Below are 17144 nucleotides of genomic sequence, written 5' to 3' on the forward strand. Positions count from 1 at the left end.
TTACACAGCCCAAATGTAGTCTTTATCTGAGGTGCCCGTACAGTATCCTGCCCTTTTATTAAAGCCATACATGGTTGCATTCGCATTGGCAGTCATCTTGAACTGGCTGGACTATGACAGTGTTATTCATAGTAGGTACACCGTCGAACAGTGAATAATTTTAAGTTAAACCAGAAAAATTTTGATGCACCTGAACTTCATTTTAAAGACTTCAGACTGTATCAACAAACTGTGAAATCCTTACAATTACTATTGAGCAAACAGAATATAGATGACAAGATCCTGTGCCTAACCCAAAATACTCTACATAGTTAGGCACCGTATGCTACTATTCCCTTGTGTTCCAGTGCTACCACCCAATCAGGCCCATGCGATAGGCCTTTAAAACCCTCTTGCCATACACATGTCAAAGAAGCTTGGTTTGGGGGAGTTGCAAATGAATGCATGGGATCTGCAAAAATATTTTTGAACAAGCTAAACTCAGCTTTTGTGATATTTAAAAACAATGCATGAATTTTTCATCCCACACTTTGAAATAATGTGAACTACCTCACTAATAGCTGCAAAACTAACCACTATCATAGACTCTGTAGTAACTAAAGTCTGATTATTTCAAGTCTGACTTTGCTTTAGACTTTTTGAGATGAAGTATTTAGGGTTGGATAATGTGTACTTTAGAAGTCTCAGGCAATATTCAACCTATGCTGGTGCAGTTTTTGATTATTTCCAATATAGTCTCTGCACTGGTTGGTCTGTGCAAATGAAGATTCATAGTTACACTTTTGCTCTTATGTTGTATAGGCCTTGTTATAATCTAAGCGAAATTAACTTGTATTTCTTACTAGCTCAGATCTTAGACTTTACCGTATGTGAAATTGATACCTCTCCTTTTATATGTTTTAATCAAAAGTTTGATGTTGTGGGTGTTTTTGGATAAATGTGATTTAAGACCTCCACACTTTTTTTGTTGTAGATCGTTTTTTTCTTGTGATGTTGTTAATGGTTCTTACATCCGGAATAAACGACTGTTGTTGCTGTTGTTGCAAATGACGATGCAAAATTGAATCCACACTGAAGGGAAACTTCTTGACACCTGTGCAATCATGATGAACGGCACTGAATATTGAAATACAACAATTTTTCATCCCTCATTGTCTTATGAAACTGTTGTCATATAAAGTGAGAAACAGACAGAATTATCCTGGACCCAATCTAACATTTTGTGTGATGATTAGGACAGCAGGGGCACCTTTATTACAATTGACATTATTTCCTTTATTTTTTAAAGGTATTTATGAGCCGACATTTCTTGTACAACTGCAGTGAACCTACCCTGGATGTGAAGATTGCCTTTTGTCAGGTGTGTGTTCCATACAGGTAAAACAAGGTACAGTATTCATACTTGTCCTTCTAATTTTGCTTTAATGTGTTGCATTTTTGCATGGCAAAAATGAGCAGAACTATAAAACGCTTCAACCTCTGCTTTCTGCTCCATGAGGAAATGGTGGTTGGTTTGGGGCAGGGTGGGCTGTCTGTCCTTCTAGTAGCCGGCATGCTGAATGGTGAAAGTAATGGAGGCAGCATGGGTGCCAGAATGGAAGTGCTGGAACAAAACGTTTTGACTGCCTGAGAAAGTCAAAGACGGGATTCTTGTTCAGCATGTTAATAGTCAACATATTTTGATACTATGAGAACTTCTGTTGATTCGTCAATGCCAAGATCACTGTATATGGATATTGCTAAACCACACAATCGGAATACAAAAAGCAAAGTAAGATGGAATTTTAGCTAGCTAATAAAAGCCATCATTTTTTAAGGATATCATTTAGAATACTAAAACAATCTCTTACTCAATCAATATCCACATATTCAAAAAGTGAATGTTAGAAACAAAAGAAAATCTGTAGATCATCGCTACGGCTGAAGGGGATGTTTTGGCACTCTGGAAATGTAAACATGTTGGAGTATGCCTTGTGTTGGGGATCTTTAAGTTTGGATCCTATGGGGCTCATTAGGATGGCGGACGGACTTGCGTCCGTCCGCCACCCTAGAGTAGGAAGGACCGTCCGCATGGGCTGCGGCGGTCCCTCCGTGCAAATTAGGATGTGACCGCCACCCTGGCGGTCACATCCTGGATATTTAACATTGCGGCGGGTGCAGCTTCAAGCTGCACCCGCAGCAATGTTAAAAAAGCATACATTGCATATGTATGCAGCAAGCAGCAGGCACCCCCCACCCCCCCTTCACCCAGGGGGCCCGCAACGGGCCCCCGCAGTGAAGCTCCGTATGCTTTTACACGTCGGAATATCCGCCGTGTAAAAGCATTTCTTTCTGTGCATCCTAATATGGTGGACGGTGTCTGAGAGACACCGTCACCATATTACAGCATTTCCGCCGCGGTTGTAAGCCAACCGCGGCGGAAAAGCTGCGGACGGAAACCAGGACCCACCAGCCATCCTAATGTGGCGGTGGGTCTTTGGTGGGTCCGCTGCGGTTTTTCCGCATCCTCCGGGCCGGCGGTGGATTCCGCCGGCCCAGAGGATGCGGAAAAACCGCCATCCTAATGAGCCCCTAAGTCTGGGAATGCCCTGGATCAGTACTATCAACAGAGGTCCTGTGGGATACCTTTCTCAATAGCCAACAAAGGAGAGGATGTGTCTCAATGCCCTGAGCTGCTGACTTTAGAACCAATGGGAACCAAGTTAGAGTCTCGACATCAACACCCTGTGGTTTTTGGTAAATCACTTAGTCTCCCCATGCCTATAATTCAACACCTTGAGGCCCTCACAGGTGATTTGCCACGCTTTACAAATCCTGGCTTTCTTACATTAATTTATTTATTTAAGTGTAATGACCCACAGGTACTCCAAATTAATTTACAGTATGTGCAGCTATGTACCTGATATATAGCTAAAGAGTACACACACAAACCTGTTACAACTGTCACTTCTCTCAAAGAATTGTTTTATATTGTATATAAATACATAATACCAAAAGTGCCAAGTGGTTGTGAAAAAGTGCAGACCACACAGTGTGCAATAATGGGTGAATACAATATCTACAGGTTCACACAAAAACACTGGTTTAACCCAATTGTTTTATATATATTTATATATATATATATATATATATATATTCACTGAAAAAACCATAGGTTATAGACCATATATAGTTAGGAATTAGCATTTAAAAAACCTTATTTTACTCACACAAAACCATTGAAATTCCATATATAGTTAAGTGCACTAACTATATATCGCGCACCCGCAATCCACTGCTGATGATGTCACATATTACATCATTCATGACATGGTCAGTGACATCACTGATGACATCACTGATGACATCTCAAATGACATCACTGATGACATCACTGATGACATCATCCAGTGACTGTGTGTTTCTATAAAGTTTAAATATGTTTTACATATTGAAGAATGAGTAGATGTATAACTGTCTGGACGAAGGATTTAGTAGGTGCATGACTGAATGTATGAGTGAGTGATTAAATGTGTCTCACTGAGTGCATAGGTTAGTGACTAAACTGTCTTAATTTGTGCATCATTATGTCTGTTGTTCTGTAAACTGCTGCATGTGTTGATCAGTAGCTATATGATTAACTATATGGGTTATTGATTGATTGTCCAAGTATTTGTATGGGAGACTGAGTGTGTGTGTGGCTGGCTGGGAGGTGTGTGACTCTGTGCAGATCAATGTGTACTTGTATCAATGATTCTATAAGAAAGTAAGTATGTGTTAGTATATGTTTGAAAATGTAAGGTGCTCTATGTTTAACTGTATAGACAAGAAAATGGAAGTGTGATTGATTCTTTACAGGACTGACTAGGTGTGTGAGTAACTCCATGGATGAGTGGCAGAGTGTGAGTGTCTGTATAGATGTATGAGTGCATATGATAGTGTTGTAAAGATGAGTGATTGTATGTATGAATGATTGTATGGGTGAATGAGTGAATGTGTGTGTAGACGTAGGAATCAGTGAGTACGTATGTAGTAACTAGTATTGGTGTGTCAATGGTTTCAAAAAATATACTCTGTTTTTAACACTGGGTGAAACAGAGGTTATATTAAAATGTGAGGAGATGCATTGTATTGTCACATGAATGATATCATCAGTGATGTGGTCATTGATGTCAAATGAGATGTCATCAGTGATGTCATCAGTGATGTCATTTGAGATGTCATCAGTGATGTCATCAGTGATGTCACTGACCATGTCATGAATGATGTAATATGTGACATCATCAGCAGTGGATTGCGGGTGCGCGATATATAGTTAGTGCAACTAACTATATATGGAATTTCAATGGTTTTGTGTGAGTAAAATAAGGTTTTTTAAATGCTAATTCCTAACTATATATGGTCTATAACCTATGGTTTTTTCAGTGAATTTTCAAGGTTTTGTAAATGCTAATTCCTAACTATATATGGTCTATAACCTATGGTTTTTTCAGTGAATTTCAATGGTTTTTTAATAGCAAATATCATAAGCTGTCGAATGTCAAGTACGTGGTAAGTGAAAACATTTTCGTGTTTATGCACACTGATCTGCTTTGAATGGTGCCCCCCCCCCCTCATTTCTATTAGGAGTACTCTCTCTTTGCACATAGTGAAGGGTAGTTAACGCAGGCCTTTGCCCCCGTTGTAATACGTCGTGCCTGCTTCTCTCTCCATTTGATTGATTGTTATCCAAGTATTTACTGTTTTAGAATTGGTTCTCTTTGGTTCATTCTCTATTTACAAACAAACACAGAGTCGCAATACTCTGTTTAGTCTTTGCAGATAACGAAAAATCGTGTAAAAAAAAAAGAAAAGGAATCGAGCAAAATCAGTAGGCCACTAATGGGATCTCTTTTTGACCTCGCTAAAATAGAAACATTAGGAACAACCCCTCATGACAAATACAAAACTAGTGAAATGAACTGAACTCCACACAATGATGGCTGCAAAACAGCTCGGCTCCGCCACCCACCCCGCCCAAAATAACGATAAAAAGCGGCTGCCATGATTGGTTGCGGAATGGCCACGACGGAGCTACGAAATGGTGCTGCTCTCATGCTAACCCCAGCTTCAGTCTGAAACATCCAGAAACACTGTAGACTACCAATTCGATCAGTTCTGGTGGCGCCCCAATGTAACCCAGTAGAGAAGAACTAGCCCTCCCCTCTTTGACTAATGGTTCTTGTTGCCTGTCCCTTCTGTTGTCATTTAACAGAACTATTTAGCCTGCTGAAAGGGGTTGTGTTCCGACCGCTGGTTGGTGGACACATTTTGACTATATTCTGGACCTGCGTTGTCGCGTAATGCGTCATATGACGCGCCGCGTTAGCGCATCCGGAAGTCATCCGGGGCGCGCAGCGCGTAACGTAAGCATAACAAGTCATGTGACTTGTTAATAAAACTTTTCATTGGTTCATTTTACTTTTCTTATTCTAATGATGAAAGGCTTGGTCATATGACCTAAAAATTACGCTTTTTATTACTTCCGAACATTATTTTTTCTTAAATATATGTTATAATGTTCCAGGCTAATGTACTTTCCCGGAAAATTTACAACTGTCCTGCAAGTAAAATATATTCTTTTTTCGAGAAAAAGAGCGTTTCTTCGTCCCATGACGGAGCCGTTGAGCAAAAGAGGGTCGACCTGCTGTCTTAGTCGCCGATACGCCTGAATATGAGATTCTTATCGATCACTTTATGTTGCAGGAATAGAAAACACAACAGCCCTTGACCATTTATCTTTACTGCGTTCCTTCGTATTATACCTTTTACCCTTCATGTAATTGGTCTGCTTTATTTCACTTGCCTTTTAATGATTCTAAAACAGTGACTATTATTAAAAACTTTACCAATGTATATACTACTACCATGTTTTCTTTTAAAAACCTTTATTGTGAAAATTTCATTATACAAATACGAGCCTATAACCACGTGGGCCTGCCACAGAGCAAACTGTAATCGTATATGATGAATAGACATTTACACTGTAGAGGAACGTAACGGGCGGGCCATTAGGTTGCAAGAACTAAGGTGTCTAACAGTTACGGAATCGGTGGACGTACATTTTATAATTAAAATACGACAGGGCCAGTTACAATAAAATTATCTAGATATACATTTGCGGGCAAGTACCATGGGTGACGTTAATTCGAACTTTCAACAGTACAGTAATCAATAACACATCAGAACTTAATATCAATAGGGATGTCGAAATATTCAATCAATTCTCGTCCCCGCCCGCCATGTGCTTCAAAACTGCATACGTATCTTGTGATTTCAAGGTTCTGCAACCAGTACACAACAAGGAGTTACGAGTCCCATTTATTCCGGCGCCATTTTGGGCGAGGACGGGCAGGTCCAGGATATAGTCAAAATGTCTCTACCAACCATCGACTATGATGACGTTCATATGCTGTATTTATTAGAGTAACACTCATCTGTCCACATGAAATTAATTTGCCACAATCTAAACATGTCATTTTAATCTTTCCAAAGTTCTTCTAAATATTTGGGACCGTTTCCCTTGCCTCTGAAGCTCTCAGTGCCACTTCTTTGATGAATGTACTAGCAGGTCAGGGGTTCTCCTCCAAATCTCTCTTTTATGCAGCACTATAATTAATTGGTGCCACCTCTCCATATGACGATGCATGGTATAGTTACCACAACTATATTTTTTTTCGGTTCCTCTGGAGAGTTCATCGTGGCAGATGAAGCGTGTAACGTACCGGGCATTTACCTTTTTTTGCATGTACAGGAAAGGAAAAAAAAAATCAAGCGTCCGAGTTCTAAGGTGTCCCAGGGCCATTTTAGTGGACCAGGCCCAAATCCAAAGAACAGGCCGCCATTTTGAGAGTCCTCTTGCAGCCGCCTGTCGCTGTAGCATCAAGAGCAGCCGAAACTCAGCTGAATGGCAACTGAAACGGTAAAGGGGCGCCCCACTACATTTCAGCATTGTAGGATGACCACACCAGTACAGCAACTTGCTAGACATCACCTCGGTGCCATCCGGATCTCGGCGCCCCACTGCAGATGAAGTGCCTCTCAACTATGAAGCCACCACGGTGACATCCGGATCTTGGCGCGTTGTGCTGCCTTCGGCCTATTCGCACATCGGTCCGCTACTGACGCCATCTCACAGGCTAATGGGGCGACCCACGCCGAGTTTCAACATTGTAGGATGACCACACCAGTACAGCAACTTGCTGGACATCACCTCGGTGCCATCCGAATCTTGGCATCTCAACGCCTAGTGGTATCTTCCATACAGAAAATCTTGTTACGCTGCCTTTGGCCCCATTCGCACATCAGTCCGCAACTTAGACATCACCTCGGTGCCATCCGGATCTTGGCATCTCAGCGCCTTGTGGTGTCAGTCAGAAAATATTGTTGCGCTGCCTTTGGCCCCATTCGCACATCAGTCCGCTACTGACACCATCTCACAGGCCAACAGGGCGGCCCACGCCGACTTTTACCATTGTACGATGGCCACACCAGTGGCACAACTTGCTAGACATCACCTCGGTGCCATCCGAATCTTGGCATCTCAACGCCTAGTGGTATCTTCCATACAGAAAATATTGTTACGCTGCCTTTGGCCCCATTCGCACATCGGTCCGCAACTTAGACATCACCTCGGTGCCATCCGGATCTTGGCATCTCAGCGCCTTGTGGTGTATTCTCTTCAGAAAATATTGTTGCGCTGCCTTTGGCCCCATTCGCACATCGGTCCGCAACTTAGACATCACCTCGGTGCCATCCGGATCTTGGCATCTCAGCGCCTTGTGGTGTCTTCTACTCCGAAAATATTGTAGAAAATATTGTTGCGCTGCCTTTGGCCCCATTCGCACATCAGTCCGCTACTGACACCATCTCACAGGCCAACAGGGCGCCCCACGCCGACTTTTACCATTGTACGATGGCCACACCAGTGCCACAACTTGCTAGACACCACCTCGGTGCCATCCGGATCTTGGCATCTCAGCGCCTTGTGGTGTCTTCAAATCAGAAAATATTTTTGCGCTGCCTTTGGCCCCATTCGCACATCGGTCCGCTACTGACGCCATCTCACAGGCCAACGGGGCGCCCCACGCCGACTTTCAACATTATAGGATGGCCACAGAAGTGCGACAACTTACTAGACACCACCTCGGTGCCATCCGGATCTTGGCGCGTTGTGCTGCCTTCGGCCTATTCGCACATCGGTCCGCTACTGACGCAAACTCACAGGCCAACGGGGCGCCCCACGCCGACTTTCAGCATTGTAGGATGGCCACACCAGTGCGGCAACTTGCTACACACCACCTCGGTGCCATCCGGATCTTGACATCTCAGCGCCTAGTGGTGTCTTCTATTCCGAAAATATTGTTGCGCTGCCTTCGGCCCCATTCACACATCGGTCCGCTACTGACGCCATCTCACAGGCCAACGGGGCGCCCCACGCCGACTTTCAGCATTGTAGGATGGCCACACCAGTGCCACAACTTGCTAGACACCACCTCGGTGCCATCTGGAACTTGGCATCTCAGCGCCTTGTGGTGTCTTCAATTCAGAATATATTGTTGCGCTGCCTTTGGCCCCATTCGCACATCGGTCCGCTACTGACGCCATCTCACAGGCCAACGGGGCGCCCCACGCCGACTTTCAGCATTGTAGGATGGCCACACCAGTGCGGCAACTTACTAGACACCACCTCGGTGCCATCCGGATCTTGGCGCGTTGTGCTGCCTTCGTCCTATTCGCACATCGGTCCGCTACTGACGCAAACTCACAGGCCAACGGGGCGCCCCACGCCGACTTTCAGCATTGTAGGATGGCCACACCAGTGCTGCAACTTGCTGGACACCACCTCGGTGCCATCCGGATCTTGGCGCGTTGTGTTGCCTTCGGCCTATTCGCACATCGGTCCGCTACTGACGCCGCCTCACGTGCCAACGTATTTTCTCCGCATTTTATACCCTATGCCGCATAACAGGTCATGTGACTTGTTTATAAAACTTTTCATTGGTTCATTTTACTTTTGGTTTCCTAATGATGGAAGGCTTGATCATATGACCTAAAAACAACACTTTTCATTGGATGAAAACTTTTTTTTTTCCCAAACGATGAAAGCCCCACCTTGTTTCTGGATGTTTCAGACTGAAGCTGGCGTCAGCATGAGAGCACCACCATCTCGTAGCTCCGTAGTGGTCATTCCGCGAGCAATCATGGCAGCCGCTCCCCACCAGAAGCCTGCAGGAGTCGGGGCCCCCAAAACTTTTGATGAATTCTCAATGCAGAGGGGACGCTTTCGAGAATGGGGTCCAAGACCTAGCAGACAAGCGTCCGATTTCCAAGGTGTCCCAGGGCCATTTCAGTGGACCAGGCCCAAAAAGGAAAGAGCCTGCCGCCATTTTGAGAGTCCTGTGACAGCCGCCTATCGCTGCACCGCAAGAGTGGGCGCAACTCAGCTGAATTGCGGCTTTTGACACAGTGGACCAAAAACGGACGGAATGGCAACTGAAACGGTAAAGGGGCGCCCCACTACAACAGATGACACTCCACCTGGAGAGGCCCGTTCACACCGCCTCCCCCGGGGCGCCCCACGCCGTTATTCGGAGCAGCATGGTAGGATACCAAAACCAGTGCAGCAACTTACTGGACATCACCTTGGTGCCATCGTTCTGCTGCCTTGGAACTATTCGCACAACAGTTTGCTACTGATGACCCACCCCCCGCGACGCCCCACGCCGTTATTTGCTGGGTGGCAACTTACTAGACATCACTTTCGTGTCATCTAGATTTCAGCGCGTTCTGCTGCCTTGGAACTATTCGCACAACAGTTTGCTACTGATGACCCACCCCCCGCGACGCCCCACGCCGGAAATCTGGACGTTGTGCTGCGTTGGGACTATTCGCACAGCCGACCGCTACTTCGTTGTTTTTCCCTAAAATTTTTTATATGTTATTACTATTTTTGTTTTCTTGTATATATTTATAAATTATTAAACTTTTATAATCTTACTACTTTGTCGGAGTGCTATATATTTTTAATGTGACACATAATTGTAAAAACTTTGATGTACAAAGAGTCATCCCTGGAATCTTCCGCTTCACGCTCGGTCCCCTCCCCAATCACAATACAGGATGGTTTTCAGATAATAGCAACGCTTCTGCTGTGACGGATCTCATCGAGTGTGGGCCTTGATCTACTATAACTCCTTTGAAGAGGGGTGATTCTTTACAGCTGTGGCCATAAACTACATCTGCAGGGCTAGCTGATAGCCTAGGACCGGCCTGGACAATCGGACACAGAGGAAAAGGAGTGTCAGAGGCTGCGGTAGTGAATAGGGCGAAAGGGAGGTGTCGGGCGGGCACAGGGTGTGATTCTCAGGGAAGAGCAGCGCAGATGGGGGGAGGTTTATTACCCATGCATAAGACAGAGAGCGGGGGTGACCACTGCCTGGGTGAGATGCTTGCGAGGGTGGGGAGCCATGCTAAGGATCGACAGCGTGCACAGAGTGGGTCTGGTCAAGGCATCTAAAATGGCTGCCGTGCACGACAAAAGTGTGGCATTTGAAAAAAGACAAGATGGCGCAGACAATGTTTTTCAACACTTCCTGATTTCCTTCGAATCGAACGTTAACAGACGTTGGGGCATATTACCAAAGTTAAGCGATATTTATCCCTAACGATGCATTGCAAAGATTTTTTTACCGTCAGAAATTATCGCACATAAACCTTGCTATTATCAAGGTTTATCGCAAATACGATAAAAAACGACCGCAATGCATTAATATCGCTGAAAACTCAGCGATATTCATGCATTACCGAGCTAATGCTCTTAGCCATGTTATCCACCTCCCATTGGATAACATGGCTAAGAACTGCTCAGGGCAGCTGTTACTTTTTGGAGATATTCGCGCTTATCTCGAATATTTCCAAAAGTTGATAATAGGAGATAGCGATGTTAGCGACTGTTTCCAGTCGCTAACATCTTGGCATGCCCACTTTGCATGTCATTAGTGATAAATATCACTCACATGCAAAGTGGGGCCCAAGATGGTCGCTATCTCCTACTAGCCGTCGCTAACTGGTGTTAGCAACAGCTACGTAATACAGATATAATTTTATCTCCGCGAAGCGGAGCGCTGTTACAGATATATATCTTGTTTTTGAACGTTAATTTCTCAAAATGCACTGAAGCACATATATTGAGACCTAGCAAAGGCACATCGGGCTACCAGTCCCTAATATTTTACCAAGTTTCGTGCAAATCCATTCAGCCGTTCGATTATTATTATAATTTTTTTTTTTTGCCCCGCGGGGCCCTTTTAAAACCTCCACATCAAACCTAGGGGGTCAGCGAGGATCTACTATGCCCCCTTATGGTCATTTGCCCCTTCGCTTTGGCCTCCTCTTGTCTCTCGATCCTACCGAGAGACAAGATGGCGGCCGCTACGTACTGTTTGGAATGTTTACAGACACCGGAGAGCCAATCAGCTTCGCTTCGCAAAGCTCCGTAACGCGAAAAGTACGCGAAGCGGTGCGCTGTTACAGATATATATCTTTTTTTGAACGTTAATTTCTCAAAATCCACTGAAGCACATATATTGAGACCTAGCAAAGGCACATCGGGCTACCAGTCCCTACAATTTTGCCAAGTTTCGTGCAAATCCATTCAGCCGTTCGATTATTATTATTATTTTTTTTTTTTGCCCCGCGGGGCCCTTTTAAAACCTCCACATCAAACCTAGGGGGTCAGCGAGGATCTACTATTCCCCCTTATGGTCATTTGCCCCTTCGCTTTGGCCTCCTCTTGTCTCTCGATCCTACCGAGAGACAAGATGGCGGCCGCTACGGACTGTTTGGAATGTTGACAGACGCCGGAGAACCAATCAGCTTCGCTTCACAAAGCTCCGTTGCGCGAAAAGTACGCGTCCTGGGACGCTGCCCGGTCCGCTGTTACAGATATATATATTTTTTTAAACGTTAATTTCTCAAAATCCACTGGAGCACATATATTGAGACCTACAAAAGGCACATCGGGCTACCAGTCCCTACAATTTTGCCAAGTTTCGTGCAAATCCATTCAGCCGTTCGGGCTAAAAGTGAGGCCAACCGCCCTATGGAAAACTCAATGTTAAAAACACGTTTTGGGACCCCCCTTTTTTCTCGACCCCCCCTGGACGAAACCCCCCCCAATTTTCAGGGGCTGCTCAGAAACAAAATGTGCCATTTTCCTGAAAATTTCAGCCAATTCCGTCCACAAACGCCAAAGTTATTAGACATAGAATTTTCAAAAAACCCATAGAGAAAAAATCCTAACTATATATACCTACTGGCGACCGCCAGTAGGTAATATATATATATATATATAATCGCTAGACAATGAGAATCCTGTCAACAACTTAATTTGGTATTCACATGGGTTAAATCACCCAAAAACAATCATGGGTGTATTTGTTGACATTTCAACCCCAGCATGATTTTGCAGGTCTCAGCAGGACCACACAAGGCACCCGACTATGTACCTAGAATGATGAAAAAGAGGCGGTCCTACGTCCAGAGTACCAGTGCAACATTACACTTGGTTATCGAGAAAGGTATCACATAGGATCTTTCTAGATATATTGACGCTTATCCTGGACCAGGTGGCTAACAAGAGTTTGTTATTCTTCCCAATCATAATATAACTGGAGTAGTAATGTGGATGTTGAATAATAGCCTTCTACGCATCAAAAGGTCAGTTGATGCTGATCCTTTTATAGCAGTTTTAGTTTTGTACGCCATTAATCATCCAACTACCATATATGGCTGGGCAACAATTTGCATATTTCTTTGGCAACCACATCCCTTAGATCGCACTAAACCATCATTAGCTCTGGTCGGCATACAAAATACCCTGTGCCCACAGTCAACAATGCTTGCTACAAGGTATAATGTACTTAGAACTCTTTTTAGTGTTTAAGTAACTGAATGCAGCATATTTGCTGAACCTGTTACACACCCAAGTTAAAATAATCATATTACGTAGCTAAAACTAAAAAGACATTTGTTCTCGTTAAAATTCTGTATGGCTCAAAATATAAAAATACCCACTATACCCCTGACAAAGGAAGGTATTCATCTGTTTGTGGTTCTGCCATTAGTCAAACGCCTGGCACACATTTTTCCCATCAGCTTTTACTAAAGAAAGGGAAAGTATTTCTTAAATTACAGTTAGATATAGAAAGAAATATGCTATTTGTTCCTAGATGGAAATTCCATAGAAATTTAAACCCTTTTCTAATGTTTATGTTGTGAATTAGTACATATAGAGCCTGGTCTGAAAGTGTTGCATTACAAATGTTAAATGAAGTATTGCATACAATAGTCTTAGATGTGGGTCTGGATGGAATATGATCATGAGAAGTACTGATAACTCGTTCAGTTCATATACAAGACTGTCAGGGGCATTAGAAAGAGAAAAGACACTATATTAGGCAAAACATGTTAGAGATTTGTGAGCGTGTTTTACATACAACTACTGTAGTCCCCTGTGCAACACACAGATTGACCAAATGGTGACCATGCCACACCGGCTACATTAGGAATTCCTGAGAGATGGTGCCCAGTTAGGGCACTACATAAGAAGCACATCTATGATCATTCTTTACCATCTGAGGTATTGTTTTTCCTGCCACTTATAGGTATAAATCACCGGCTGTATGTAATTGTCTTCACACAAAGCAAAGTGTTATGTTACGTTATTGTTATATTTAATCTATGTCTCTTTTCTCTGGATGGGATTTCCATGTGGCTCACATGATGTCACTACTAGAATGCTTGGCGACATCGTGGAATGTTGGGGGCTTGGCCTGTGTCTCAACTGGCAGTTGGTACCAGGCAGGCTGAGTGACAGGGAGGTCACTCCTGGTGGGGCTTTTCATATTTACATCTTAATGACTTGACCTGCAACTCAACTTGAATAAAGATAACTTATTTATACTCCTGGCTCAAGGACTTCTATTTACAACAGTTATGTTATGTTAACCGCACTTATAACGCGTGCGGATACTCAAGACTGTCCAGGCACGAAAGCCAATTATAGGAGACAGGAAGAGGAGCAAGAAAAGGAGCTAAATGTTAATTAAAAAGCAAGGTCTTTAACTACTTTTTAAACAGCCTGAGGTCTTGAGTGTTTCACAATTCGTAAAGGAGGGAATTCCAAGCTTTGGCCGTCTTAAAAGAAAGAGAGCTACTGCCTTGTCGAGCCAAGCGGAAATGGGGGATAATTGCAAGGCATTGGGCTGCTGATTGCAAATGTCTTAGGGGCGCATAGAAGTCAAAGCATCTCCTTAGATAGGGTCGGCCAGACTTGTATAGGGTGCCGTGGGCAAGGGTAAGGGCCTTAAACAGAACACACTGCACCACAGGGAGCCAATGCAGATCCTGTGGATGTTGTTTTATGCTTGATCTACCAGGTATGCCAAGCAGCACTCTTGCGGCTGCATTTTGAATACTTTTGCAGCTTTTTCAGCTGGTATCCGGAAAAGCCAATATAAAATGCATTGGCGTAATCAATGTGTGACAAGATGAGGGCACGGGTCACTATTTCCCTAGCCGATCTGGGCAGCAATAGCAAAAAATGTCTAAGTGATTTCAGTGTGCCAAAGCACACTCCGGCTATTTTTTATATCTGTGGTGAGAATCTGAGGTCCTCACTGAACCAGACCCCTAAATTCTTCACCGGACTGCCTGTTGAGTTAGGCCTGGGACAGTCAGCGGGCCAAAGATCTACCCGGAAATGGGGAGGGAAGGACCCATATAGGAGAACCTCAGACTTGTCCTCATTGCATTTGAGCTGAGCCTTAGCAAGCCAATTAAGAACAGCTGGAGGACGATGATTGGCTAAGTCTGAGGACAAATCTTTTTCCTTCCGCATAAAGAAGAGCTGAGTATCATCAGCGTAAGCTATGATCTTAGCTCCCAGCTCCTCCGCCAGATAGATTAAAGGTGTGGGCTTAATACCAGGTACTCACTTATTGATTGGTCTCCTTTTACATCACAGGTATCAAAAGATATTCTTCTCCACCCACGATTCTTAGTTGGACGCTGCATCACTGGTGTCTTCTCCTCCTCATACCATTAGGTGCATACCGCTAGGCTGGACTTGACCACAGTCGGAAGTTCTTAATACTTTTTTTGATCTAGATAGAAGCAGGGATATGGTTTGTTCTATAAAATGTCTCAAGGTATACCCAAAATATTTTTTCTTCACTCTCAGTGTTCCCTGGGCACGGTTAAAAAAGAGAGATTGTTTTGGATGTCTCCTGCACGCAATGTTTCATGCTTCCATTTGCTCCAGCCTACATGTTTTAGATGCTGTATTTGCCCGAATGGGTCATCAGCCCTTTTTAGAGCTAAGAAGATCCCTAGCTAATAAATTCTGAATTTTTTCATGCAATAAAGTAGAGCTATACCTGTATTTGTTGCGAAAGGAACAATACATCTAGCAATGGGGCCCAATTCGGAAAATGGTGGAACTCTTCCCTTAACACGCGTAATTACAGTGATGTGCCCCTTCCCAATGCCGACAAAATAAATTGCTCTTGTCATTACCTGCAAAGATGGGTTTTGTATTGCTTTTTGGAGGAAATACCAGTGCACAACTGTCCTACTTTGGTGGAAAATTATGTGGAACAAATTCAAAATTACTCTATACTGAGATAATTTACATGATATGATTCCTAGTGCTCAACTGTCATCCAGTTGATTAATAGATTACATCTCCTTACCAGTGAAACAGCTACAAACTTATCAAGCAACTTATTAAAAGTGTAAAAATAATTTTGATTCATTACACAGAAAAGAGAAGACCCAGAATATTCTGAAACAGGGAAACATAAACTCAAACAACTCAGTGATAAGCATGCAGTTATAACCGCCAGGGTGAGGTGATGCCCAATTGGGTGTATCAGTCAAGCCAGAACTTCTTAGGGTCTATTATAAGTGGCTGGTAGGTAATCCTGCAGGGAATGGGGATTACCGGTCCTATCAGCATTATTAGATCCACTGTAGATCTGTGCGTTCTGTCCACAGATTTCAGCTGTGAAACCCAGGTAAAATCTCTGGATTCTAGACTGGATAGTAATGACAAATAAGGAGGGAAATCAAGATGGACATGATCTCTGTTTAATAATGTCATTTATTAGATGGCCTTCAGTGTCTGATGTGCATCTCCCATTACCTGCCCCCCCCCCTCCAACGTATGCAGGCCTCTGGTATCAGTGGGCTGATTTAATGGGGGTTCACGTGAACTCTCTTAATGAGGCTGTTTGTTTTTTGCAGAAATAATCGCCACTTTCACACCAGCTTCAATCCTTAGACCGGGAACTACACATAATAGGTCTGCTCTGGGTTCTTTCAGTGATCCTCTTAAGTCTGGTGTTACAAAAGAAAATAGTTTTTTGTTTGGGATCGGGTGGTGTGCTGTCTTTTTCAGTATTTTCTAATGGCTCAGACTCATCTGTGGCTATACCCCTGCATTACCGGCTCTGCCTTTGCAGCTCAGGTCCACCTCTCCGCTGCCCCCTGTTGAAATGGCGCAAAGCTTTTTCTAAGTTATTAAGGGACACCATAATGTTTAGTGCTAAAACAAATGATTTCTGGATAAGAAGAAGTAATGTCTTTGCCAATGTAATCCTGCCACAGGCAGCCTGGAGGAATAATGAGATGTAGACATGTTGGTTCGGCTTACAAGCTCCTAAAGACCAAACAGAACAGTGATGAACTCTACCCAAAGGTCCTTGAATTCCCAATGGTCTGCCGCCATGCTTTGCCCTCTTGAAAGATTATTGGTTGATGTGCAAATGCTGAGCAATAGCCTAAATTGCCTATTAACCCAATACCTTATTTGGTCAATTATAAAATGGCAATAAAAACAAGTTTAAAAAAAACAAAAACAATACCTTATTTGGTATTATGTATGGGTATTAACGGAGTTTCATATTTAGGAACACAGGTGGACATATAGGTAGCCATCTGAATCTTCTCATGAGGTGCAGCTAATGCTATAGTTAGACGTATGGGGATCATTTAGACCAGCGTGCAGAACACCCCCTCCCCCCCAATACCGTACACTTACGCCAGTTGAGGATTTGCACCCC

At 43.6% G+C, this 17144-nt stretch overlaps 1 protein-coding gene across 3 annotated transcripts in view; it reads left to right on the forward strand.

Moving 5' to 3' along the window:
- Positions 1-1294: 1294 nt before the first annotated feature.
- MAPK10 (mitogen-activated protein kinase 10) overlaps positions 1295-17144 on the forward strand; it is a 561938-nt gene continuing 546088 nt past the window's right edge. For all 3 annotated transcript variants that reach the window (XM_078677508.1, XM_078677509.1, XM_078677510.1), the window contains exon 1: positions 1295-1360. In XM_078677508.1, coding sequence (XP_078533634.1) covers positions 1295-1360 — 66 coding nt within the window. The remainder of the gene's footprint in view (positions 1361-17144) is intronic.

Source organism: Lissotriton helveticus, chromosome 2_1 (genome assembly GCF_964261635.1).
Source record: "Lissotriton helveticus chromosome 2_1, aLisHel1.1, whole genome shotgun sequence".
Taxonomy (NCBI): Eukaryota; Metazoa; Chordata; class Amphibia; order Caudata; family Salamandridae; genus Lissotriton; species Lissotriton helveticus.